General features: G+C 41.0%; 1 protein-coding gene across 13 annotated transcripts in view; it reads left to right on the top strand.

The window, feature by feature from the left end:
* The window catches only part of BNC2 (basonuclin zinc finger protein 2), a 409,457-nt gene that overhangs the window by 368,544 nt on the left and 13,272 nt on the right, over positions 1-27,641 (top strand). For 9 of the 13 annotated variants that reach the window (XM_082204620.1, XM_082204618.1, XM_082204619.1 and 6 more), the window contains one exon: positions 11,097-13,066. In XM_082204620.1, coding sequence (XP_082060746.1) covers positions 11,097-13,066 — 1,970 coding nt within the window. Of the gene's footprint in view, positions 1-11,096; positions 13,067-16,960; positions 17,924-20,353; positions 20,426-27,324; positions 27,369-27,641 lie in introns of those variants that run through there. The other 4 variants (XM_082204615.1, XR_014214776.1, XM_082204617.1 and 1 more) reach the window with 4 other exon arrangements.

Consider the following 27,641-nt stretch of genomic DNA (forward strand, 5'->3'; position numbering starts at 1 on the left):
CAAATGCAAAGTTCCTGAGCTGGGCTGTGTCCTTGCTGTTGGGTCCAGGATAGGGGTCAATACTCACTCTGGTATCTGCAGTTATCTAAATGCCTTAAAACAGCTACATCACTGTATCTTTGGTCCTCCATAGAGGGTGAATTACTTGTTTATCAATCTGAGTTGATGAAAGCATTTCAGATTCTCGTGATTGAGGAAAGGATGAATCAGAAACAGTTTGTAACCTAGACAGTGCTTTGGGAAACCTAGACAGCTTTTTTCTGGGAATGTGTCCATGAGACTCTTCTGCTGATCTTCTCTCCTGCTCCCAATTACTTGGCCATGCCTTAGGGTCCCACAAAGATAGTAAAGGATTTGCAGGAGATGCCATCCTTGGTTCTTGCTATGTTTAAGATAGTGGAAGCAATCTATAGAAAGCAAGGGGAGATGTACTGCTCCAATTGTTGTGATTCACTGTGCATTTAAGGATTCTTGAGGTTGTCTAAATGGAGCACTGAATAGGCTTTGGGGGGAAATCTCAGTATACTATTGGTAAAAAAGGATGGGTCTTCCTAGAAAGTTCTGTTTTTTGAAGGTGCCACCTTGGCCTGACAGGATTCAATCAAGGGAGGTCAATTACCGTTTTAAAGCCACAAATGTGTACCATAACTTAAAAAATACAGTAGCAATACAGATTAGTGCTAAAAGAAGAAGAATGCAGTCTCATCAGGCCTAATCAAGACTGTCCATACCAATGTTATTAAAAATCAAACAATATGTTTTTCAATCTTAAAACTTGTGTTTTATAAAGTTATTTGAGCTACAGAGCTAAAAACTGTTTTCTGAAAGCAAATCCTAATTGTATAAATTAGGATTATTTTAGACCTATTCGCACAGGGAGTTCCGCACCCTTGCTAACTAATTTGCTACTGTTGGCAGGAGTTTCCCTTCTCTTCTCCAACTAAGTGAGAAGTTCTGCATATATGTGCTACTATTTTATTTTTGGAAAGCAGGAAAGCTGATGGGTTTTTTAAAAAAGAAAAGCTGAGCTGCATATCTGTCCATTGTCTACTAACCCAGGAGAACAAAAAGTCTTCTGAGTGTCCACATTTTTATTCCACCTTGTGGGGAGAATTTTGACATCACTTTAGGATGCATGTTCTGTGTGAATCCTGCTTCCATAAATGACCTGAAGTACATACTGAGACTATTCTTGATTTATAAGAACTTTCCAGGTCAAGTTGACCTCAAATCAGCATACCTCTTGAACCATTGTTCATCCATTTGGATCCTCACTACAAAGTAACTGCAACAGGGGAAAGAGTCATTTGAATTGACCATTAAGCCTTGTTCGGATACTACATTTTTTCTGGATTGGAATCATGTAGACCTCAGGATTGACCTTGTTATTTTCAATGGTGCCACGGTTCTGGTATTCTCAAATATAAACCACTGCAGAAGGACTTTAGATACACAAGACCATGGCCCAGGCCTGTGGACCTACTTATATTATGGGCAGCGTACAGTTGTGGATGGTAGCTGGTAGTGGTGTTGGCATGATCAAGACCCCATGGGAATCAAGTAGAAGCTTGATACCATGAAGCATTTCTTCTGTTTGGGGGCTGTATGTGCAATTGTGACAGACACCCCCCCCCTTTTAAGCCTATTGGGTGTCTGAGCTGTCAAATCTAATCTTCTGCCTGTGGATTCCATGATGATTGCCATCACATTTTGCTCTATGTAATAATGTTTGGTGATGATGCCTATTGTTCATTTGTGTGCTGTTTGGTGACTCCTTTGTGTAACAACTTGTGTTTTCCTGTATTCTTCCATCATCTATTCAGCCCAATAAACAATGGCAGGACACATTATACTGCTATACTAGGAACTGTTCTAATTTGGGTGAAGGTACTTCCTTGTATCGAAACCTACTACTATCTCAATTAGGACATTTTCTAAATAATTGCCCTAGTCCTTCAATAGGAATTAAGGGAGCACATTTCCATATTTCCCAATTGGTTAGCATGCTGCTAGCTGGCTCCTCATTTGGAAGGGGGAAATGTACACAGCAAAGTAAAGCCTGCCTCTTAAAATTCATGCAGAATTGCACTGCCCCAACTTATTCTCTTTGTTGTCGTGTATTTTCCAACTTTTCTCTCTGCGCCAGAACTTCATTTAATCATGAGAGACACATTCATTTCACTTTGTGCATTTTCATATAATTTGTTGCAAATGCTTCACCTCATTATACCGCAGTCCTTCAGGGCCAAGCATTCAGAATGTTGTAAAGAGAGTAATTATTATGGAGATTTAAGGTAGACTGGAGCTTATGGAACACGGAAGATTCATATCAGAATGAGAATTACTGGAGACCTCTAGAGAAAATCCGTATCCTGAATGTAGTGGTATTAATTGGGGATCTGGTAGATTGTGCCTTTTGAAATCAGCATGGGACCAGTGCTTAAGTACTTTGTTAGACAGTCTCTCTGCTGCTAGGGGTGCAGAGATTTAAAGCCAAAGTCTTAGAGGTCTGTGATCATTAGAGGTCTGCTTCAGTTCTATATCATGTGTTAGCCTGATTGTGGTACTCCTTTTTTTGTTTTACTCTGTTTTCTCATCTGTTCCTCATCACCTTTTTCCAGTTCTGTAGCCCCCATGTTTATTCCCCTCAGGTCAATACTGCATCTCAGACTCTTACTGCCTGGCAATCTTATTTATTTATTTCATAACATTTACAGACTTTTTGATTGTTAACAAAAACAACATTTAAAGCGATTTACAAATGGAATGTAAAAAAAAGATCAGTGAATGAAAAAGGTAAAAAAAACTCTTTAAAACACTCAAAAAAATTAAAATTGTCTATGATGAGCTAAAAAAAATAATGTTAAAATACATGCCAACATACTACATTTCTGGGTAGGCTTGCCTAAATGAAATTGTTTTTAGCAGGTGCTGAAAAGAGTCTAGTGAGGGTACCTGCCTCTCAGTAGACTGGGAGTCCCAATGTTTGGGTGCCACCACACTAAAAGATTGATTTATTACAAATGTTTGTCAAATCCTTGCATGTCTGAACTGGTACCCAGTTTTCCCTGTGTTCTCTCGGGCATGAGTCACGAAGTAAATTAAAAATATGCAGAAATACAGTGGATAACAACTGTGCTTGCTCCAGGGTTTTCTTTTGGGGTGGGCGGGCTTTGACATAGGACCATTAGTGCCCCATCAACCAAGGAGAGGTGGGGCCTGCAAACTGAAAATGCTCTTAAGTGGCTGGATAACAACGCTACATCTTCCAAACATGGAAATGCTTGCACAGCAATTATACCAGCCTGCAGTCTGGTCTTCACAGGCCATCTGGCAGGAAACTGACTCATGCCATGATGCAGACCATGCAACTTAGCTGCTCACTAGCATGCAGTGATAGATTTGCAGGCAGAAAGTCTCAGGTTCAAACTATGGCATTTCCAAATAGGGCTGGTAAATATTCTTGTCTGAAACCCCGAACACCCACGGCAAGTTCCTACAGACAATACGGAGGTACATGGGCCAGTTCATTGATGGTTTAACTGGCCCACAGATTTCTGCTGATGTGAGCAGGGCCGGATTTCAGTTTGAGGAGGCCCTAAGCTACTGAAGGTAATGGGGCCCTTTATATGTCCAGCTGTCCTTTGTCAACAACAAATGGTCACTGGTTTTTTTGTGTTGAATATATGCTATATAGTAATTTGTAGACCTAATAGGTATCTAAAGCCATTTTCACATAACAAGATACGTATGTTATCAAAGTAATTGTTCAACTGAAATACAATTAAAAAGAAGTATGTTAATAGTGAAATAATGATTACGCTCTAACTGTATGTAGAGCTTATGTATATATGTAGAAATGTATGTAGGGGATGCGGGTGGCGCTGTGGGTTAAACCACTGAGTCTAGGACTTGCCGATCAGAAGGTCGGCGGTTCAAAACCCCGTGACGGTCCCAGCTCCGGCCAACCTAGCAGTTCAAAAGCACGTCAAAGTGCAAGTAGATAAATAGGTACCGCTCCGGCAGGAAGGTAAACGGCGTTCCGTGCTCTGCTCTGGTTTTGCCAGAAGTGGCTTAGTCACGCTGGCCACATGACCTGGGAAAACTGTCTGTGGACAAACATCGGCTCCCTTGGCCAATACAGCGAGATGAGCGCCACAACCCCAGAGTCGTTCGCGAGTGGACTTAACTGTCAGTGGTCCTTTACCTTTTTTAATAATGAAAACCAGAGGTTTTAACACCAATTACTGAAAGATCATGAGGTTACAGTGTAAACGGCATTTCCATGCGCTGCTCTGGTTCACCAGAAGCGGCTTAGTCATGCTGGCCACATGATCCAGAAGCTGTTTGCCACATGACCCGGGAAAACTGTCTGTGGACAAACACCGGCTCCCTCGGCCAGTAAAGCGAGATGTGCGTCACAACCCCAGAGTCATCCGCGACTGGACCTAATGGTCAGGGGCCCCTTGACCTTTAACTGTATGTAGGTTTTATTTTATTTGTTTTTTATCTTATATTTTGGAAATGTACATCCAGGTTTTATTTTCCTTAGTTTTTTGGGGGCCCCAAGAGAGTGGGGTCGTAAGCTATAGCTTGCTTAGCTTATACATAAATCCGGCACTGCATGTGAGACATTGTGCATAATCTCTTGCTGACTCTACACACTACAGAAGGCACAGTAGCTCTGATTCTTGTAATTTCAGCAACTTGTTGTGAACTGGTGTGTCCCTATGTCTGGTCAGCCTGAACCAGAGTTTGTCACCTTAAAAGGGTGTGGGCTACAGACCTGATTCCAGAAGGACAACCATTTAACATTTTAATTCCAAGATACTCTTAGAAAGCAGAGCAAAATAATGACATCAAATTGTAGTTTGTGGTGGAAATTATGTAGAGCTTTAGTTTGACAGTGTCTTCAAAAAGATATAGCTGGAGTAGAAACCTGGTGGTAGTAGACATACTTTACTTAGGGCTCCTGTACGTCCAGGATTTGTCCGTCAGAAATAGTGTACAGGTGGAATTTCTGAAAATCGGTAAAAATGTCTGGGAAAACCCAGGCAATCTGGCAACCATGTAGGAAGTTTAGGTTTTTTTGGCGGAAAAGAAAAGTTTAACAACTTTGCTGGGTTCTCACTTTTAGTAAAGTAGGGTTGCTATATTTCAAAAAGTTCAATCTTATGAATGTCTACTCAAATGTAAGTGCTACTGAGTTCACTAGGATTTACCTCCAGGTAAGCATGGGTAGGATTGCTGCCTAAGGATAGGATTGTGCTATAAAAGAAACGTCTTATGTCTGTTATGCATCTTCACATCATTACATGCCATGTACCAAGTAGTCACTTTGTTAATGAAATAAATGCGAAATAAGTTTAAGTACTTCTCAGAAACTATCACAACAGTGACAAAAAGTATTCCCTAAGTGCTTCCCAGAATTACAGTTTTTAAAGGATCTTTTTTCCATTTTAACCTTTTAAAAAATTAATTTCATCTCCTGTATGATTACCTTTCAGTGAATGCCTGAGATGTATGCATGTATGCATATATTTGCCTTTAGTTAGCTATGCCAAAAAGCAAATTAGAGAGATATATAACAATTAGCAGTTGGCTAAGGATATTGTAGATCAGAGAATATTTTCAAATCTGCATTAAATGGGGTGGAGGATCAAATCCAAGATCATTTTAGAACAAGCCGCAATAGAAAATGTTGCCTGGAAAACGTTGCTTGTCTCTTAAACAAGGTGTAAAAGCTTCCGTGTCGTATCAAAAAAATGATTTATGAAGCAGAAGCCCTCAGGAAATCATATCGCCTACTTTCTCGTTCCTGTCCACAGGGCACCCCCCTCCCCCAATTAAACTTCTGAAAATTACACTGAATCTTGGTGTGTGAGAGGTCATCTTTTCCAACCCAATTTGTATTGCCTGAGATAATCACTCCGCGTCCATCACTCGTTCATAGATGACCCACACGGTGGGAGAGAGATGTATCCTAACACGTCTTGGTGTGTATCATCGTAACCTTCAGCTCGGCAAAAATCAGAAGATGAATGCAAGATGATTAACTCTGGCACTGTTTCCCTGACCTGGTAATAAATGTGTACATGGTTCTGGAAATATTTGTTCATACCATTAGAGAAAGAGAGAGAGAAATGTATGTTTGTTTGGGCTGAGGGAGAAAATAATTTAGGGTTATAAGTCTTATGCTGTTGGAGGTTCGTATTACATGAGATGTCCCCCCCTTTTTTTTCTGAAATCAAGAGGGAACAACTAGTATGTAGAAATGAGTCTTAGAAGGCTCGACAAACAGAAGTATCTCCTTAAGCTGCAGGGGTATGGCATGGTGGTCTTATAGAAAGTCTCCGCCTTGATAGTCCATGATTTGCCTGCATGGTCACAATATAATTGTCTGATTCATTAAGGAGTTTGTGGAAATGATTTTGGATTGGAAACATTTGTAATGAAAAGTGGAACTGTTGCTAAAATTCATTGTCATTGAGAGAAGATCATAAGAGAAGCAAGAGACCACATACATTCCAGAAGCAATGTGAACAGCAAGCCAGGTATTACATTACACCAAGGAATTTGAAGCATAGTCCAAATAGATGTTTGTTTTTGTTTCTTACAACTTTTTAAAAATCTTGAAATATTCCTATTTCCCATTATCCAGTTCTGAATTATGACATGCTACCATTTTTTTTAAAAAAAAAATTAGTGTTTTGCAAATATTTAGCTTTTATTATAACACAGCACATGTTTGCTCTACTATATGAAATATTTCAAGCCCGACTCAGTTTTCTGAAATGAAATAGTAGCAAACAAGATGGATTCAGTGATCAGCTGCGATAAAAGCTGCTGCTTCATTTGAAGATTTCAAAATAAAAATAGCCTTTGGTTCCCATCCGTGGAAATGTTGATCAGTTCATAATTTATGTTGATGAACATATAGCATGAGCATATAGCCCTAAACAGCCTCGGCCCTGTATACCTGAAGGAGAGTCTCCACCCCCATTGTTCAGTTCAGACACTGAGGTCCTCCTCCGAGGCCCTTCTGGTGGTTCCCTCATTGCAAGAAGTGAGGTTACAGGGAACCAGGCAGAGGACCTTCTCAGTCTGTGGAACGCCCTCCCATCAGATGTCAAGGCGATAAATAACTACACGACGTTTAGAAGACATCTTGAGGCAGCCCTTTATAGGGAGATTTTTAATGTTAGATGTTTTATTATGTTTTTATATGTGTTGGAAGCTGCCCAGAGTGGCTGGGGCAACCCAGTCAGATGGGTGAGGTATAAATAATCAAAGTATTATTATTAGCATGGCGACATCTTTTTTTAAAACAAACAAACAAACCACACACACACAACTGAAGTTTCACTTGCAGAATTGTTAGCTTTCATGTTGCTATGATTCATTTGAAACAGGTGCAGACTTTAGCGTGTTATAGTAAATGGGAAGGGTGTAGACATGGAAGAAGTAGAGTAAACTCTGAATAACTCTAAACATAAATGGTGCTCTGAACATGCATGCTATATAAACAGAGCTAGGGTTCAGACATAGCATTCAGCATGGCAGTAACATAGGCTGTAATTCTATGAACACTTAACCTGGCTAACTGAACTGAACACAATGAGGCTTACTAGTAAATATACATAAGATCAAGCTGTACATCCATGGCATATTTCAAAGGCTACCCCGGGATGACTGGTCAATTCATTTAGGAAAGGAAAGAGACTTACGAACGCTTTCAGCCCATATGAGGTCATTCATTCTCAGCCGCTCTTGTGAAAAAAATGCTTCCTTTACAAGGCTATGTGGAAATAGCCTGCAGTCATGAGCTAAGGAGAGTTTTGGTATCTGTCTTGCCATGCTACACCAGAGTGGATTGATAAATTAGATTGGATATATTTGCAGTTGTTCTCTAAGAACAGATTTGGGATTGATTTTGGCAATACTCTGTGATGTTGTGCCAGCAGGCGTGACTCTGCTTCCTGTTCCACTGTGTGTGTTTGTGTGTGTGGCCAGACAGTGAGATGCCGTTTATGTTAATGGACATTTGCAGGTACATAAAGGCTGTGCTATTTTTTCTAGAAAAAAGAGGTGCCAGAACTCACCATGGTTGCTTCTCTTGTTCACTTATAATGGCTCCCACCTGAGATGTGCAGGAACTGAGTTCTGGTGAGTTCCAGCTGAGGGGGGGAAAAGCCCCGCCTACAGAGGTCTTCTGGACAAGAGACCTCTCCTTAACCACCAACAGGTACCACAGCGTAGGGCACACACCAATACAGAACACACTCAAGAACTCTCAGCCAGGTGACTTGTGGGAGTCTAGCAGCCTGCCAGACTATTTTGGAAAAAAAACCACCTTCCAGCTTTCAGTGGAATAACCCAGCTGTAGCTTTCCTGTTCTCTACTCCAGTACTGCCCTTGAGTTACACAGTGCTGTTGTCGTTTAGTTGTTTAGTCGTGTCCAACTCTTCGTGACCCCATGGACCAGAGCACGCCAGGCACTCCTGTCTTCTACTGCCTCCCGCAGTTTGGTCAAACTCATGCTGGTAGCTTCGAGAACGCTGTCCAACCATCTCGTCTTCTGTTGTCCCCTTCTCTTTGTGCCCTCCATCTTTCCCAACATCAGGGTCTTTTCCAGGGAGTCTTCTCTTCTCAGGAGGTGGCCAAAGTATTGGAGCCTCAGCTTCACGATCTGTCCTTCCAGTGAGCACTCAGGGCTGATTTCCTTCAGAATGGATACGTTTGATCTTCTTGCAGTCCATGGGACTCTCAAGAGTCTCCTCCAGCACCATACCCAGTGCTAGTTAACAATAAATGGAAGGTTAAGATCATATGATTCCTTTGTCTGAAGGCTTCGTCCATCTTCTGTGTTCCACCTGCCAGTTTTAAGATCCCACCCCCTGCTTCACCTTGCCAGGCTTCAGAGCCAGCCATGCACATACAGTTCATGCACACCCTTGCACATGTGCCTGTGTCCATCTTAATTGGCTTTCTAGCATTTCATACTGGCCTGAACACCTGATTGCAACAGAATGTTTTTCCTCCACTGGGGAATATCTCTGGGGCAGTACACATGAAAAATGTTACCTAGGAATGCAAACATGGATTTTGCATTCCATCCTAATACTCTTCACATGTATTCCTTCAGGGAAAGTTGGGGAGACATTTGTTCAGAATCAACCCTGAAATAAACAAGCTCCTTGCATCAGAATGCTGTTGCACATTTCAGCGGGACTTGTATCTCAATGAATCTTCATAGTGTTGCAACCCAGAAGCAGGCCATGGCCAGGCAGGGTTTTTTCGTGCCATGAAGCGAGTAAGGTTTTACTTTTATACTGAATGTAACAAGTGCAGAAGAGCCTTGATGGGTCAGAACAACAGTCCATCTAGCAGCGGGAAGCACTGGGGAGGAATGCAGCAGCTGCAATTTCCTCTCTAGGAGCTACACACTTGTGCAATCTCTCCCTGAGCAAAGTTTTGGCTTCCTGTGTCGTGCAAACTAGGCCCATATGTGTCTAACCACCCTTCCAATTCATACATGCTACAAAAAAGAAATAGCTCATTTATATGCTATTGTGAACCACCCTGTGGTCTTCAGATAAAGGGCAGGGTACAAATTTAATAATTAAAAACAGTCTGGCACTATCTCTCTCTCTACACATGGCATGGGCAGCCTAATTCCCCTGGAAACTTTAGAAGTAGACAAGAGGGTATACAGTGGCTTGTTCCCATAGCTTGCGAGTCCCATAAGTTAATTATGTACTTTGTAAAGGTGTGCTGTGCTTTTTAACTTGGGGGGGGGGTGCGGAGAAACATAGTCTTTGCCATCATTCTGCTTTTACTGATACTTTGGTTTGTTTGTTTTCTTGAAAGCAGTAGTCGTGGATCTTTCTGTGTTGTGTATAAGCCCTACTTAGGGAAGCATCTCAAGCAGGAGTCACTAAAACATTCCTGGCTTGGTGCTCAGGAAAAGGTTTGCTGGTGAATTATGAAGGTGGCAACATGGCTGGCAATAACCTAACTAAGAAAGTTGCCGGTGAAATGATGTATTTATTATCTAAACATTCTAGTGCTTTTTAATCCATAGATGCTGCAGTGGAGAGCCTGACATTACAGTGCGGAATTTTTAAGTCCTACCTCGAGGCAAATCTCATACTTACTAGCAAAAATGAAAGTGTGAAATGCTTTTTAATGTATATTTAACAACAGATAGTCTGGTGATTACTGATGTGTATTCTCCTTGGACTTTTCTCTTGCTGTCGGAAGGCTGTGTTAAGAGACAACATTTTTACACATTTATGTTAGCTGCAACTATCAAATGTTTAAGAAATATTTGCAACTGTCCTTTGTTTTATTTTTTAAATGGCAGAAAGCCATCATATTTTAGCTCTAACCCAACTCAGATTATAGCCAATGGCCTGTAACACACCAGCTCCTTGAGTCAAAAGGGTGGGATTTGCCAAAGCTTTTGATGTGAGCTGGTGTAAAAATCAGTTTTAAATATTACTCTAGGGAAAAAAGTAAAATAAAACTTAATATTTTATACTGTACTACCTTTTTAAATTTCTGCCTCAGACAGTTTGAATTCCTAACAATGCATTTTTTTTAATACACTCTCAGTTTCATTTAGATGCATATTTTCCAAAAAGCACGTTCTATTAAATTTATTTACTTAAATATTTCCTATAGTGGCACTATTTAATAAGGAATAAAGTGCAGTCTAGCTCTCAGCAAGAGTTCATCTCCCATTCTAATGAATGTTAAACAGTTGCACAGCACAAAGATCTTTGCTGTTAAACAGGCCCTATTGAAGGTATTTTAGATCACAAAGCCCCAGTAGTCTACATTTTTGTTTGCTTTGACATTATTAAACCACTCTGTTTCTTTAACTATGACTCTAATTAGTGCATTTGCATGGTAGCAAAGTTTGCTTTGTGGACCGACTCCTATGAACACAGTGTTTGCATGTAGTTTTTCTGAGCTTAGCGTTTGATGAGCAGCCAGCGCAGCGCTTTCAATCGAAGTCGATAATTATGCAGAATCAATAAGGTTTTCTTCTTTTGTGTTTGTCTTTGTTGTTTCTTTGATATGGCCTCTAGGATGCTGCAGGCAAAGTGCTGGACCGCTGGGCCATCATGTCCAGGGAAGAAGAGATTATTACCCTTCAGCAGTTTCTGAGGTTCGGGGAAACCAAATCCATCGTGGAGCTGATGGCAATTCAAGAAAAAGAAGGGCAGGCAGTGGCTGTTCCATCTTCAAAGGCAGACTCAGACATAAGGACTTTTATTGAAAGCAATAATCGAACCAGGAGCCCGAGTCTCCTTGCTCACCTGGAGAATAGCAACCCTTCGAGCATCCATCATTTTGAAAACATCCCCAACAGCCTCGCATTCCTGCTTCCATTTCAGTACATAAATCCAGTCTCTGCCCCTCTGCTGGGTTTGCCACCGAACGGCCTCCTGCTGGAACAGCCCACCCTGAGACTGCGCGAGCCGAGCCTATCGACCCAGAACGAATACAACGAGAGCAGCGAGTCCGAAGTCTCCCCAGCACCTTTCAAGAATGAGCAGGCATCCAGCAGGAACGCCTTGACCAGCATAACAAATGTAGAGCCCAAATCTGAGCCAGCCTCTGTGTCCCCCGTACAGACGTCCACCCCTATCAACGATTTGTCCAAGCCGGAACATACGAAAAGCTCTTTCAGAATTCATAGGATGAGGAGGATGGGGTCAGCGTCGCGGAAAGGGAGAGTCTTCTGCAACGCATGCGGCAAAACCTTTTACGACAAGGGCACCCTCAAAATCCACTACAATGCTGTCCATCTGAAGATCAAGCACAGGTGTACGATTGAAGGCTGCAACATGGTCTTCAGCTCGCTCAGAAGTCGCAACCGTCACAGTGCTAACCCCAACCCCCGACTTCATATGCCCATGCTAAGGAACAATCGAGACAAGGATCTCATCCGCGCAACATCAGGCGCCGCTACCCCTGTCATAGCAAGTACAAAGTCCAGCTTAACGTTAACAAGCCCTGGCAGGCCTCCAATGGGTTTTACCACTCCCCCGCTAGATCCTGTGCTACAAAACCCTTTGCCTAGCCAACTTGTGTTCCCAGCTTTAAAGACTGTGCAGCCTGTTCCTCCTTTTTACAGAAGTTTACTTACACCAGGCGAGATGGTGAGCCCTCCAACCTCATTGCCGACTAGCCCTTTAATGCCAGCAGCTGGCACTGTAGAGCAGCTCCCTCTGCCTCCTTCGGAATCAACAGCCCCTGCGTTGATGATGCCCACGCAAGAGGCAAATACTGACCTTGCCCCAAAGAAGAAGCCAAGAAAGTCCAGCATGCCTGTAAAAATAGAGAAGGAAGTTATTGACACCGCCGACGAGTTCGATGATGAAGATGAGGATGTCAACGATAACCGGAGTGTGACTAACGACGGTGGTCATGACAATCACTGTCATTCTCAGGAAGAAATGAGCCCTGGGTTGTCTGTGAAAGACTTCTCAAAAAACGGGAGGAACAGGTGCATTTCGAGGACGGAGCTGAGAAGGGCAGATAGCATGACGTCGGAAGATCAAGAGCACGAGAGAGACTATGAAAACGAGTCAGAATCCTCGGAACCAAAACTGTGCGAGGAATCCATGGAAGGCGACGAACCCATGATGCATGAAAGAAACCACACATCCATGATGAACCACGACAGGCCAGATGAAAACCACCATGGCATTTCCCACCAAGATGAAGTCAAGGTGAAGGAAGAATTTACCGACCCTACCTATGAGATGTTCTACATGAGCCAATATGGACTTTACAACGGGGGCAGTGCCAGTATGGCTGCCCTTCACGAAAGCTTCACTTCAACTTTCAACTATAACAGTCCCCAGAAGTTCTCCCCAGAGGGCGATTTGTGCTCAAGCCCAGATCCCAAGATCTGCTACGTGTGCAAGAAGAGTTTCAAGAGCTCCTACAGCGTGAAGCTCCACTATAGGAATGTGCATCTAAAAGAGATGCATGTCTGCACAGTGGCTGGTTGTAATGCTGCCTTCCCTTCAAGGCGAAGCAGAGACAGGTCAGTAAATACCTCATTTATTAACTGGGTTTTCTTAACTTTGGTTTTAAATTATACAAGCAAACCAAGCACATATTTTATGTAGAATATGCACACAGTACACATATATGAATGACCTCTGTGCAGAGTGAGGGTTCATTACACTTTGCTCCACACATACTAGACAAAGGTCTGGGCTTTCCAGGTCCAGGTGGGAGGTTTTGTCCCAGCACTTCCCCCAGAACCCCCCCCCCTCTGCATTTTACCACTGAATGTGAACCAATGGCAATTGCCATATGCTCCGATTCAGCAGAAAAATGCAGGTTTCCCCAAGAAAAGCGCCAGGACAACAACAACGCTCAGACTCACCTGGAAAGCCCAGACCTGTGTCTAGCACAAAAGAGTGGGTGAGCCTCAACATTATCTTCATTCCCATTTTTTACCTGGAATAAGAATACAAATATTATGTCATCAACTTATGTAATGATAATAATGCTGTGGAGATACACACAAATGTTTTTGGTGTGCTTGCACACTAGATAGTGGGACTTGCATTAAATCTCTATGTATCTATACACACTGTTATGCGTATAGATCTCCCACTTCTTCTCCAAAGGAATGATTACCTGATATTTTAAGTATCCCATATAAGTTATTTCTATACATACGACCTACAGTGTTGTCTAAGTTTAAAAGCAGGAGATATAAAACCTTTCCGCAGAGGCTGCCACTTCTGTTACATTCATTGTCTTCTTTCTTCAGCTTCCAAGTGAAGTGAAGTTAAAGAAAAGTTCCTACTTAGAATTATTGAAAATTATATGCAGCGGGCAGTGGGGAAGCTCCTACCAAATGTATGCTAAAATAAATAGTGGTCATTTGGTGAAACTGTGCAGCATTTCACGTGGGAAAGCATCAGATATAGTATTAATGCTCAATGTGCATGATTATATTGATGGAGTGCAGCCTTGGAGACCTGAACAAGGCCCCGTTGAAATGTGTACAGGAAGCAGAGCAGCAGTTTTGGGGGCATGTTCCTTTGCACATGTGCCTGAGTTTTGTTCTCTGCATGTATGCATATCCCCATTCCGTCAGGTGAGCACTATGCGCCCAGATAAAGGGAAACTCAGGCATATTTTTCACCTTAATAACAGCCTTTCATTTCAGCTGGGCACTGGGATGATATCACACTGCAGTTATGCTACGTCGGTTCTGAAAGAGTTCAGTTTAAACGGAAGCAGCTGGCCCTAAATGTTGTAGCTGCTTTTTAAGAAACAGAGTCCCCTTTTTATTATTCCAAAAATAAAAGTGTAATGTAGATGGAATTTGCCAAAGTGGGTCAGTGGCAGGTTAACATATTTATTCCATATTTATGGATTTAAACGCACACATATATCTGCATAGGGTTTCCTAATAATAATAATAATAATAATAATAATAATAATAATAATAAGGTAATAGATAGACAAAATTGGAACCATGATATGAAGACAGATACATCATTTAAATGCCACCATTTGGGCTGAATCACTTACCTCCCACATACTAAAATTCTCAAGAAGGCAATGTATTAAATCCCAGTAGCTCCTAGTCGGTTCATCCTATAACCTGCCCCGTTAAGCTGAGCCCCAGTGGGCGTCCCATTGTCTGTTCTTAGCTGTCAGAGCTGAGTGGACAGAACTGAGCAAACAAATCAAAATGGAGGACCAAACACTTCAATTCTGATTCACCACAACCTAGTTAAACAGATATATTTAGGACCTTTTCAGACGTTATGTTTTGTCACATGCTAACTCAGGGAACTGTAGCGTGTTCTAACAAACTTTGATATGGTTTGATCCTGGCTTAAGTGATTTTGATTAGAATAACCCACATTTTCCTAATGGGTGAAGGAGGAGGAAGAGGAAGAACGTGACTCCGATGCTCAGTCCATTTCATTTCTAATCATCTGAATCTTTGTTTAGATAATTTGCTGAACTGGGCAGCTGTGCAAAACTAGTTTTATCTCTCTATTTAATGTGTTAAATGTGCCTTAATTTTAAGCACAATGCTAAGCTTGGCCAGGATCCAAAGAATAGTGAAACTCATTCCATTAGCCCAAAGAAACTTTACAGTTGTTTTTCTCCAACAGAAAATCCCCATGGGCAGGGGATGTTCAAAGGAAAACAAGTTAAGAATTCCACTGAGCTCATTGTGTGACCTGAAGAAGCTCTTTGGATCGTGATCTATGCTTACTTAAGAGTAAACTCCGGTGGAATTTTGGCAGCAGCTAGGCTTCTTTGTGTTGCAAGTGTCATTGTATGAACAATGATAACCAGCTTTCTAAGATCAGTTTGGCTCTGTGGTTTTGAGAAGGTTTGTGTGGCCAATCTGCTTTGCCTCATGGACTTGGAGTCAAATGGTGTGCAAACAGAAAACGTATGTCTCTCTCTCCCCCCCTCTTAAGTCGGGGGGGGGGAGAAATAACAAAGTCTATAATATTATTGTGTTCTTTGAAACATAAAAAAGGAGAACCTCGTGTATCATAGAAAATGTCTTTGGATAATATATTTAATTGGCAGCAGTGTTGGATGGACAAAACAGAATCTGATAATGAAGTTCATATGCTGCCTATAATGTATTTGTGAAAAGTTATGATCCAAAGATTTAAAGCTAAAAAACCCCTCAATATTCTCTAGCAGCATTCTTCTAGCTAGTTTGTAAATAACAACTCAAAACAACAAATCTGGGATATGTTGAATCCCTAAATATAATGTATACTTCTGTATTATTCTAGCATACAGTGTAGCAGTTTTTTTTCTTGCTCAACCATGGAACAAAGTGCAAAGGAAGTTTGTTTCCTTAATTATTTCCCTTATAAACAGGTACACTGGAGTTCCAGAAATTAGTCTGTGAACTTCAGAATTGGAAGGTCTTCATGTAGTGTGCATTGGAAAGTCTGCAAGATGGTTTTGGCTGAAGCGCTGTCTTTCGCCCTAGGAATTATAAACTTTGAACAACAGTCCACATTTCGGTTGTCTGCACAATTTGCCAACGCAACCTGCATAAATAATAATAATTTTATAAAATTCTAGCAGGTTTCACAAAAGAGCTGGTTGCTCAGTATTTCAGTATATGGTGCAGATAAACTATGACTGAAACATGAGTGTGAAAGAATTAGTCAGCGGTCTTAGAGCTGCTTACAAGTTCCTACATTTCTGGAAGAACTCACATGCCAGTGTATAAATGCATTTGAAAATAGGGCCTGCTTTTCATTGTTAGTTCTTTATATTGACATTATGCCAGTCATTATCTCCAGATAGTGCGGTGAGCGTTTGAGGTAAAATCGTAGCCCGGTGAGCTTTTCTGTAATTTAAGGTTTTCTAGTTGACCTTCTTGGAGATTGTTTCTTAAATGAACTCTTACAGAGGAAGCCCATTAAATGCCTAGCCCTTCAGGTAGCAAGGAAGACCTTGAAGATGTAAACCAGTGTATAGTGCCTTATTGACTCCACTGCCAAATAAGTGGAATAATAACACTGAGTGGAGAACTTATTTCAGTCACCTTAATGGGCTGTTAACTTTAGAACCCAATTATAGCCATTTCAGCACTAATTGCTGTACCAGAAATGTGAAACATCCAGCCTAATGTGCACATGAAGAATGTCACATTTTAACACCATATTTAAGACGGTGTTTGACTGAGCACCTTCATGGAAATAATACTGAGTATTCTTTTAAATATTCTGGTAAACTCGCCAGCTTATGAAGTGTCCTTTAACGATGCCATTTCAAACAGTTGTCACTCTGCAAGGAAGAACCAAGGAATGGAGGTTCCACGAAGCATTCTTTAAAAATTTAGTATTCTCCTATGACAAAAGAGGCTTCGTTGTTATACGGAGATTAAGTATTTCACTTGAAGTATTTTTGTTTCTCACAGCAACAGCTAGTTCATTGGGAACTGCACAATCAAATTCCCACCAATCAAGGTATGGGTCCTATCATTCATAGCATCCTTTACCCTCTCTTCTGCCAGTTCAGGAATCAGGCAGGCAAGGGAACCCATTGACGACGATGTTTGAAATGGAATCTTTCCAAAGCTGTATCTTCTGTAAATCGTTTCCCTGGACTATTCCGTTCCAAAAAATAAATAAATGCATTTCTCTTCCCAACCTTCAGTTTTAGCCTTTCTGCCCTTTCCCCTCATGTCAAAAGGTAGCAGAAACATTATTGACAATCAGCAATAGCAAAGGACAATGTCTCAAGACTATAGAACAACCCTAAGAAAAATGAAAGAGGGACCCTGGAAGGATCATCTTTCTTGCCTATTAGAAGAGTGCTTATTGAAGGGTCATGGGGGTGGGGCAGTAGTAGAAATGGGAAAGATATGTCATTTTAGGCAGACAGATGGGGAAGAAGTATAGAATTGTAATAGCCCTCCTATCCTTTGCCTTTTGAGGCTTTTGCATGCAGAAAGACGACCATATTTAGAATACTCTTTGGCCAAGACAGTGTAATTCACCCATGGGGATCAGTGATTTCCCCCATGCCCTCTACAGGCAGGTGACGAAAACCTTTGGATCAAACTGTCAGGCTTCTCCCCTCTTATAAGAACTCAGTCCTGCCTAGTATTAAAGAAGAGCTACACGACTTTGTAGCCCATCAGCTGTGCACTTCAAAGTACAAGGAGCACAGGGAAGCTCTGTTTTTAACTTCCTGCTTGAGACTGCAGTTGCAAGGGGATTTCAGGTGAAGGACCACACTTTATGGTTTGTGGGCTACATTTGCCTTGGTGGGAGACAAGTTGTATTGACAGGCTTTAAAATGAATGAAAGTTGCTCCTTTCTTTCTTTTTATAAGCCCAAGGCCTGCTAAAGTTAATATCCATTTTCTATTGCTATCAGCAATTGGCAATGAAAATCTTTCTTTCTTTCTTTTTACTTTGGGTCTGGTTACTTCATGTTACTTCACTTTTTATTTCCTAAATTTATGTAAAATACATGCACTTCCAACAGCTCCAAGTTGCAAAGAAAGGAACTTTATGCTTTGCCTTTCTTTGAGTGAAGGATGCTAATTGTTGAAGTTTGTTTTTAAATTTTCGCAGAACCAAAAGCATGTGTGTTTGTCTGCAAGGTGGGAAAGGTGATTGAGCCCCATGAATAAATTTAAAAACAAAATAATATTTGCTCAGGGTGACTTATAAATAAATATGAGGCAACTATTGGTGCCAAGTGTGATTCTGCCATTGGGTTGCTAGTTAAATCAGTCCAGATTTAAACTTGTAAACTCCTTGATTTGTATGGAGAAAGACATCTGTATTTGGTTTATTAAAACCTGCTGATGTTTCCAGAACTAAATTTGTGTGCAGATAGGCCTCTGGGTGGTTATATCAAGAAAGCGGAAGCATATACAACTTGCTCATCTAGTTACCTGACTTCCAGCCCTGTACAGGTGTGCTTGAATAAATTAACATCAAATACCTCTGATGAGCCACTGCATACATTATCAACAAAGGTGAAGATGTGAAAACATGCTACCTGCCTCCTGTTATCACCTCTTCAACACAACAGCAACCTTCCCCCCCTTTTCCCAACCATCCCGCTATGTTTGGAAACTTATAAAGCAAACTTTTTGAGATTGCTTTTCCAAGAAATGTACGCAATTTGGGAATCCCATAGCTACAAAAAAGAAGGTACTTTATAGTAGTTTGTAGTTGCCTTAAATCTATTTTCAGTTGGCTGTGGCTTCCAACTCTGTAGATGAAGACATAGCGTATAGCTCTTTGGGTAATCATTTCATCAGACAACTTTAAATAGTTAGTGAAATTGTGTTTTTCTTTCTTTTAAAAAAGATACCTGGACTTCAGTTGGTGCCCTAACTAGTAGCCCATTCAACTGGTTAATGGGCACTGCTCTGCAGGCCTAGGAACTAGTTTCTTGTCTTGGAGAATCTACCATACAGACCAAACTTTCTTTTTATTTACTAATGTCCTCCTCAGTTAACTTCATTGCTATCTTCATGGGGGGGGGGAATTCAGAAGTAGGTTCAACCATAATGTCTATCATTATTACTACAACTACTACCATTATACTGTCGTTTTCAGAACTCGCTTGGTTTGAAAATGGCTATGAATCCCATTGTAATTTCAGACTCCCAACAGTACCAAGACTTTACAAGGGCTGGCAAATAATAAATCCAGCCCAAAGTTTTTCATCCAGTGACCTTGGCAAATCCCTGTTTCTATTGAATAAAGGCATTTCTGGTTGAACATGAGTTCCTTAGATACTTCCCATTGGTCCCCCTTGAACACTGTCCTGATCACATGGCTGCTCATTTGCAAACTGTTCTCAGGTAACATTCATATATATATTTTAAAGTGCACTATTAACTGCATCTAAAAGTGTCATATAAAATGTAAAGCACTATCACTTTAAAGGCAGCTGGAGCCCTCCTTGAAAGGGGGAAAATATCAGCGTGTTTAAGTTGGCTGAAATCAATTGTCTTCACAAAGGTATGCAGAGATATAATGAAGTTGATAGAAAAGATGATTGTTCTGTATGTGTTTGTAGTGTTAGAATAGTATCTAAATCCACAACTAGATGCAATTTAACTGTAACCAGGCAATTTTAAAACAATGCAACCCTGTCAAATAAATTGATATTGCAGGAAAGTTAAGCTAAAGCATGGCGTTAATTGCTTTTCTCAGAGAGCTTCAGGTGCCTTTCTTGAGACATAATGAAGACCATATACGCTGGTGCAGAAGAAGAAAGAAATGGGAATTGTGAAAAAAGAGGGGTTTTGCTAAGTCTAAATATATGCTATCCTGTAAAGATTAGGACAGTCAGCAGAGATAAGAGACAGATTAAAAGCACTTGTTAAACAAAGCCATGCACGAAGGAAATCTTTACCAGAATCCATGTGTTTCACACTCATTATTACAGATGAGAATTTCTTGTGTGACTGAACCATATGGTCATTATGTGGCTTTTTCCAGAAGTAGCTCCCAAGAACTGTTTTCCTCTTGGTTTTTAGCTCTGCAAATGCATCATCTGTCCCAACCCCCCTTTTCCCTTTTAAAAAGAAAATTAGCAGTTAAGGCCAGCTATGGCAGCTTTTAGAAACTCAATATTTACCTGGCAGTTTACCATTTAGTGAAGTGTGCCGTAGCAGTTATTACCCTATTAGAGAGAGAGATTATTGGATAGAGCTGTAGTATCTTCAAAACCAGTCTGAGAGAAGAATCATAGAGATGGAGATAGCAGCCTGTTTGTTGACATTTCAGTGGTGAGCACTATCCACAAGATTTGAAACCAATCTCTTTTCTGTTTTCTAGGAACAAGAATTTGTAAATAGATACTCCGCTATGAATGTTTAAAAGAAAACTTCCCTTAGCACAAAAAGCGAGGTAAATTCGGAACTCGTTTCACATTTAAGTTTGTCTTTTAAAGCCCTTTTTGATCATGAAATCATCGCCGATGGTTTGCTATGGTCAACAGACCAGAAATAAACCATACTGTACACCAAAATATTAAATATGAGACAAATGCAAAAGTGTAACTTAACAGCAGCAGCTCAGTTACATACATAATAACAAATAGCTTGGGGTAATGCCCTATCTTTTTAAAACAACAACAAACAAACCAATCCCTATTGTACTGTGTAATAATTTAGCTTTCTTGTGGGCTCTCTGGCAGAAGCTGAAATGGGGCAGGAATATCTGGGTCTGTCAAGAGGAAGAGGGCTGTGAGATTTTTGGGGGGAGGGAAGGAGCTCTGGTGGTGATGGAGAAGAGGGTCTCGTGCTACTGTGGCCAGGCTCCTCAATAAGACAAGGGGAGTTAGCTGGCTAGGTCCTGATCTGCCACCTGAGAACAGGCAGCTGGCAGAGCCAACTAAGGGAGAGGCAGAGATTTTGGACACAGATTTTGCCACCAAGGGCACACAGCCCCCACCCAGGTCGGAGCAGTCCTTTGCAAGTGCAGTCCTCTTGCCCGGAATAAGAACTGCGCAAATGACTGGTCCCATCCCACTCTTTAAAAGCAGAGAAGGAAGAGCACACCCACTCTTTGGGACAACGTAGTCACTTGTGCCTGGCTCCATGTCCTAGAATTGTGCTTACAAGTTGTTGAACCCTGTGTACTGCCCTTCTTGCTGAATCTGAGACTGTGCTCTGACTTCACCAACAAAGCTGCTGGGATTTCCAGAGCCGAGAACAAGTCTTTTGTTTGAGGACTGAAGCTAGGGCAGCTTTTTAAAATGTAGCTTTCTCCCATAAGAAGTGTTATCACTGCCTATATGAAGAAGAAAGCAAGGTTTTAAAAAGCTTTCCATTTGCCCAAACTAGTCTTACTGTAAAAACCTATCCGTAGGTTGCATTGCAAATGTGTATTTGTTTCTGAGGAGTGAAACAGAGGAAGGTGAGCAGGCTAGGATTTAGTTAGGTAGAATGTTGCGTTAGTTCATTAATTTTCACAATCTTCCTAGATTTAAACCTCTTGTGTCAGATTGTATGGTTTGAAGTTGTAAATTCAGGATAAAAAGTTGTTATACTAGGCCTTCTACATTATGAAGTTCCTCACTTCTTGTATTAACTGCTTTCCAGCTGAGCCCCTTTCTCTTATCTGCTTTCTTTCCTATGGAAAACTCTCAGGTCTAAACTTGAGAGATCTTAGCTAAAAGCAGAAAGGAGAAGAGAGTTAATGTTTATACCTGGCTATTTCAAGTCATGTTTTTTGTATTGTTGTATTCAGACAGTTAAAAAGAACAAGTCATCTTTAAATCCATTTTAAAAAAATATACTGACAGCCACCAATCTTGTTTCATACAAGTAAGGAAAAGAACAAGTTGGATCGGTTAGCTGCGCCCTTGATGTGTGACAAAGATCCATTAGCGATCACACAGTGAGAAAAGGAGCCAGGTTGTTAGTAGAGGGGACAGCCCTGACCGCCAGATATAGAAGCAGCACTAATTCTACAGCCTTTTTAGCCTGTACCGTCACAAAGAGGGCACAGCTGGGTCACTCGGCTCACTAGTAATTGTGTTTTACAGACTTCTAAAGCAATTGGCTCAGTCAGTCCCAATTCAATAAAAGTGGAGAGCGAGAGCACTTTTGTTCTATTTTTTTTACTTGAAATTATTTCATTCAGCAGTCTGTCTTTTTTATTACCAGGACTTGACATTAGCACTCCAAGCTATATTAGCATCCATTTCAGCAGTTCAGTAATGGTATTAAAAAAACACTTAACTTCAACGGTGAATGGTTGTATGACAGTGCCATAAAAATCCATATTAAAAAAAACTTATGTATTTGTCCCTGCATTTTTTCCCCCCTCACTTGTTTAACCGCTTCAAAACTGTGCTGTCATTTGCAAAAAAAACTTTTTGCTCTGACGGAAACCCAAGAGAGACGAGCTCAACTGCTCTCCTCACCCCCTCGTTTCCCAGAAGTGGGGAGAAATGAGAGCAATTTAAAGGCAAATAAAAATAAAAATCCAGGAGCCCAAATGTCTGTTGTTTAGGAACTGGAGGGAAATAACCCTCCATTTACCACATCTGTTCCAAAACATACTGATGTCAATGAGTATTTGCCTGTTGGGTTCAATAGGTAATTAAAACAGAAGCCAACCAAGGAAGGACTAATAAACTCAAAATACCTGAGGTAAAAGTGTTTGGCACCTTGCGCCTTTGTGGGACTTATTTTGAACCCAGCACTCTCTCAGTACTTGGAATGAGACCTTAAGTACCTTGGCAATGCAGGATGCTCATAAATGACAACATTAGGTTCTAAATTTTGATTAAACCTTCTGTAATTAATCAATGGTAGATATGAAGCAGTTGTTGGGGTCCAGAGCTGCAAAATGCTCGAGACATAAAACATTACAAAGTAATTAGAGCGAGCTCCTTCACCAGAGAAAGGATTGCCTTCAATAAAGAGGTAAATGATAGCACCGTGTTTATTGTGGACGTAGGCAGCCGGTGCAATATGATAAACTGCAGGAGATACACATATCAGTAATCATCTGCATTATTAGTGTCATTAATCATAATTCTAAAAATATGACAGCAGCCGCCAACTTTTGACCAATTTTCCTTCTGCCTGTTGGCCGTTATAACTTCACTAATAGACCGCAGAGCTCCTGTGTGTGTGGCAGTTTTGCATTGAGAATGGAAGGTTAATTATATTTCAGCTGCTGATTCCTTCTCTCCTTGGAAAAGCCTTAGCACTTTGACAATCCCAGGAGCTTGCTGCTGTTAAACCGGTAGAACTTCTTTATTGAAATTTTCTTTGTTGGTCAGGAGTGAGTAGATGTTTCAAATGAGATATAAGCGCCAGGCTGGGACGGTTCCTCACCATTCTTGCTGTAAAGTAATCCTTGGAAGCCAAGCTGAATTCATACTTCCTTCTTTGCTTGGGCCTCCGGTGGATAGGTTTTTCTTTTTCTTTTTCTTTTAAAAAAATGTCTCTCAGAATTTAATAACCAATAGCAATAGTTAGTACAGGACAATTTTGTGGGATCCCAGCACTTCAATCTGGAGCTGGTGCAGATCCCCTGGTGGTGGTAATCAGCCATTGAAGCACAGCTAGACGACTACTAAAAATATCATAAGAAACAGTGTGTGTGTGTGTGTGTGTGTGTGTGTGTGTGTGTGTGTGTGTAAGAGAAAGACAAAGTCAAGAAGGCACTTATAACAAGCACAGTGTGTTTAAAATACTGTCAACGTCCAACAGTAGTCCGAGACACCTTTGGACTAAGGAGGCCGCCCCCCCATCCTTCAGATAGCCATTTCAGGGAGTGTAGGTGCCTTCAAAGGGGGAAAGTTGCTAGGGGAGCATTTCCCCACGAACTTCTTTTAGTCAGTTTATCTTAGAACCCAAGCCAAAGTAACTCTGATCCAAGAATGCTTGACTTCATTATACAATAATCTTTATTGTCATTGTCCCATACAGAACAACAAAATCTACATCAGACATTCAAAAGCCAACAAGCCTGCTATCCCAGCCTGGTTAGCCCCCTAAAAACTCTGATACCCCCTAATTAAATACAATATAGTCCCATAGAGACTACCTGCGTTTAAAACCAAAATCGCATTTGGATAGAAACTGTTTCTCAAGCGGCTAGTCCTAGTCTTTATAACCCTGTACCTTCTTCCAGAAGGCAGAAGCTGAAAGAGATCTTTTCCGAGGTGTGCACTATCCTGCGCTATCTCTGCAGCTTTCTTATGGCACCTGGAAGCGTAGATTTGATCCAAGGTGGGAAGAGTGCACCCAATTGTTCTCTCCGCAGTCTTTACAACCCTGGACAGCATTGTTTTTTTCCTTGACCGTGCAGCTCCCAAACCACACACACAGACCATAAGTTAATACACTCTCAATAGTACAATGGTAAAATGCCATCAACAGGTCCTTTGAAAGATTATTTTTCTGGAGGTTTCTCAGAAAATATAACCTCTGCTGTGCTCTCTTCAGCAGGTCTTTACTGTTTTCTCCCCAGGTTAGGTCATCTCTCAACTCCATTCCCAGAAATTGGAACACCAAGACCTGTTCCACACACTTCCCCTCAACTTCCACATTCCATATGACTTCCATCATTTCAAATGCAGTCCACGTGTTATCCACGGTCCTTATCCTAAATTAACAAGTAGCCCATAGCACAATGCCAGCTTATCCAACAGAAAATGGCATCAGTTTTAGGAGTATTTCTCCAAGCTTTAATTTCACCCCTAACTCAGGGGGATTATATTGTAAAACTTGTTACCATTTTACTCATTTGGGTTTGTAACAGGAGGCCATTATCTCAGATAGGCATGCATGTTCATCACACCTTCACTGTAGCATATAGTAATAAGCTTACATTCATGGGCTGAAGTTTAGCACATAAATGTACGTTACAATCATATGATATGGAAAGCTGAACTGTGCTGTTCACCCGATCAAGCAGCACAGTTCCCCTTGTCATATCATCTTGCAACAGAAGTGCTTTTTCGGCAGAGGAAGTTCACACATTTCACCGTGAGTCATAAAAGGGAGAATAATCAACTGATGGGCATGCATGTGTGAGCAGTCTCCTTTTCAACCATTTCCTTTCAAAGTTCTGCATATATCCAGCGTTTAATTCAAAGTGCATTCCAAAGTGTGCTGCAAATTCTCCAAGCCTGCTAGGAGCAAGGTTATGCCGGAGACTTTATATGTTTTAGTTGCCTTACATGAACATTGTACTCACTCAAAGGGATTTGCACCACAGTGAACCAAAATAGCCACATAGCATCACAGGGACATCACTCCATCTATTTTTTTCTGAGGTCATCGTTATTATTTCTAATATAAAATAATAATTTTTATCTTCTATATGACCCTTTAGCAGAGCTCCTAGCAGAGCTGTTTACACACTAAAAAGGCACAAAATATATCACAGCCTATATATTTCCCTAGCCTGCTCCTTTGGAACGGGGGAAGAGGGATTGCAGAACTTGCCTAACTGATGTGTTGGAACACAAGTACATTGTGAGTGGCATTCCAATACAGCACCACAAAAACATTTTTAGGGTTTTGCTTTTCATTTTGCAATTGAGCAGTATATAAATTAAGCAAAATAATAAATGTTATACCACTGCAATAGGCAGACAAGTCAACTTAAAAATATCAAAGACTGGGATTTTGGCCATTTATTTGTTATTTGTTCGCCAACCGGTGGACAAGGTCTCACCGGACTCAGTTCAGAGATTCCCAAACAGCGTAACAAATGCCTGCTTGGATGTTCTGATAAGAAAGGGGAGGAGGATGTTTGGATTAAATATTTCATTTTAAAAATCACTCTCACTTCAAAATATGTTCCGAGAAATAAATCTCAGGAAGTTGTTATTCATTGAGAAGGAATTTTGCTTTTTGTGGATAGCCTATAAAAAAGCCACCGGAGTTATGTTCCACAGGTATGTATGAAGCTTTTGTGTGTAGATGAAAAACCTAGATAATGGCAGGGGCCTGATGATACCAAGCAATGAGGTCTGTGAAGCTGGCCTGCCTAAACTGCTGCTGTCTTCTAAATCTGAGAAAAAATGGTGGATAAATGTTGATAATTTTGGTCGATCTTTTCGTTTAAATTTTCTAGACCAGTTTGCATCCATGCAGCTGGTAAAGCGTCAGGTTGACATGTCACAATGAAACTTACAAGCGCTCCTGAATAACTCTGGCAACTAACGCCAGTGGTTGTGCTTCTTGTTTGTAATGCCTTTTGATCTTTTAATGACCAACAATAGTAATATATTTAGAACGTGCCTTGACCTTGATGCTTGTGAGCACATGCAGCTGTTGGAAAAATGTAATTCTGTTCACACCGTAAGAGCCATCTGTTTTAACACCTCAACAGGTATGTACTGAATTACCAGGCTGTTCTGGAGTGCAGCGCTCTCAGGTCTTGCTTCTATGACAGAACTGCACTAGCAGATGACATGGCAGACAGAAAACTCCACGCTAAAACCCCTTGCATGACCTGCCCAAACATCATAATATCACTATCAGCAGAAGCGTGCATTCCTTGGTGATAACAAATTGCTTTTCCTTTTACTCTGGCTCTGCATTTTGTATGCAAAAGTCTTGGCCGCCCCTGCCAGCAGCCCAATAATTCTTGCTAACATCTTCCGAGTTACAGCATTTATAAAGTTGCAAAGTGGGGTAAACAAACCATCTGTTTGGCTTTACCATATATGTCATGCTCTCTTATTAGCATATTACGATTCATTTAGTAAACAAATTTGGTGATTTTGTTCATGTCAAAGTCAGAGGGAGCTTGAAGATGATTAACATTCCTGGGACAGGCACATTAATACATTGCTTCCTCTGCAAAGTTAAGTGGCTTCTCGGGAGAATCGCCCCTTGTTGACAAGATGAGACTGTCAATTTTGTTTGCCTGCCACATTAGGGGCCATAAGGGGATGGCAAGCTCTGAGAATGAGGAACGGTGGAGGCAGCATCATTCACTGCGAATTGAGAAAAGAAGTCTAATTCTGATAAATGGTCGACCCCAATACATCCTACCTGTTATTACAACAGACGTGCCGTATCTGTGCAGTAAATTAGTTAAACCCCTAAAGAGTTTGGTGAGAGCTTATCTTCAAGTGAATAATTTGAGTGGAGAGGGAGCTGTCTTCGTGACCAGTGTGAATGATTTGTTTCATATTGAAAGGGATGGTAATGACTGGGGCTCCGCGTCTAATTTGCAAGAATTTGCTTGTCCTTTATTTCCCGCATTTAATAAGCACTTCTTTACTTCTTCTTCTTCTTCTTCTTTTCTTTTCTTTTTTTTAATAGGTGCTGAACTGTATTTTACCTTTTGGATTTTCTTCCAATGAAAGGTTAATATTTTCTCAGATTCTATGCAATTCATAAAAAAAGCTTTAGAAACAAATGTCGCTTGTGCTGCTGGAGTAGAATGTTTTGCATTTCACTGGGCAGCAGAGTAGTGCCCTGTCTACAGCCACTGCTCTGAAACGCTGGCAATGGGGGGGGGGAACTACCATTAAGCATCACCAGTTATGCACACATCAGATACTGCATGCACACAGCAAAATATGAAGATATACTCTTCAGGCCTCTGTGGTTACCCATTTTTTCAGTGCAAGAAAAGG

This window comes from Podarcis vaucheri, assembly GCF_965113315.1.
Source record: "Podarcis vaucheri genome assembly, chromosome: 17".
NCBI lineage: Eukaryota > Metazoa > Chordata > Lepidosauria > Squamata > Lacertidae > Podarcis > Podarcis vaucheri.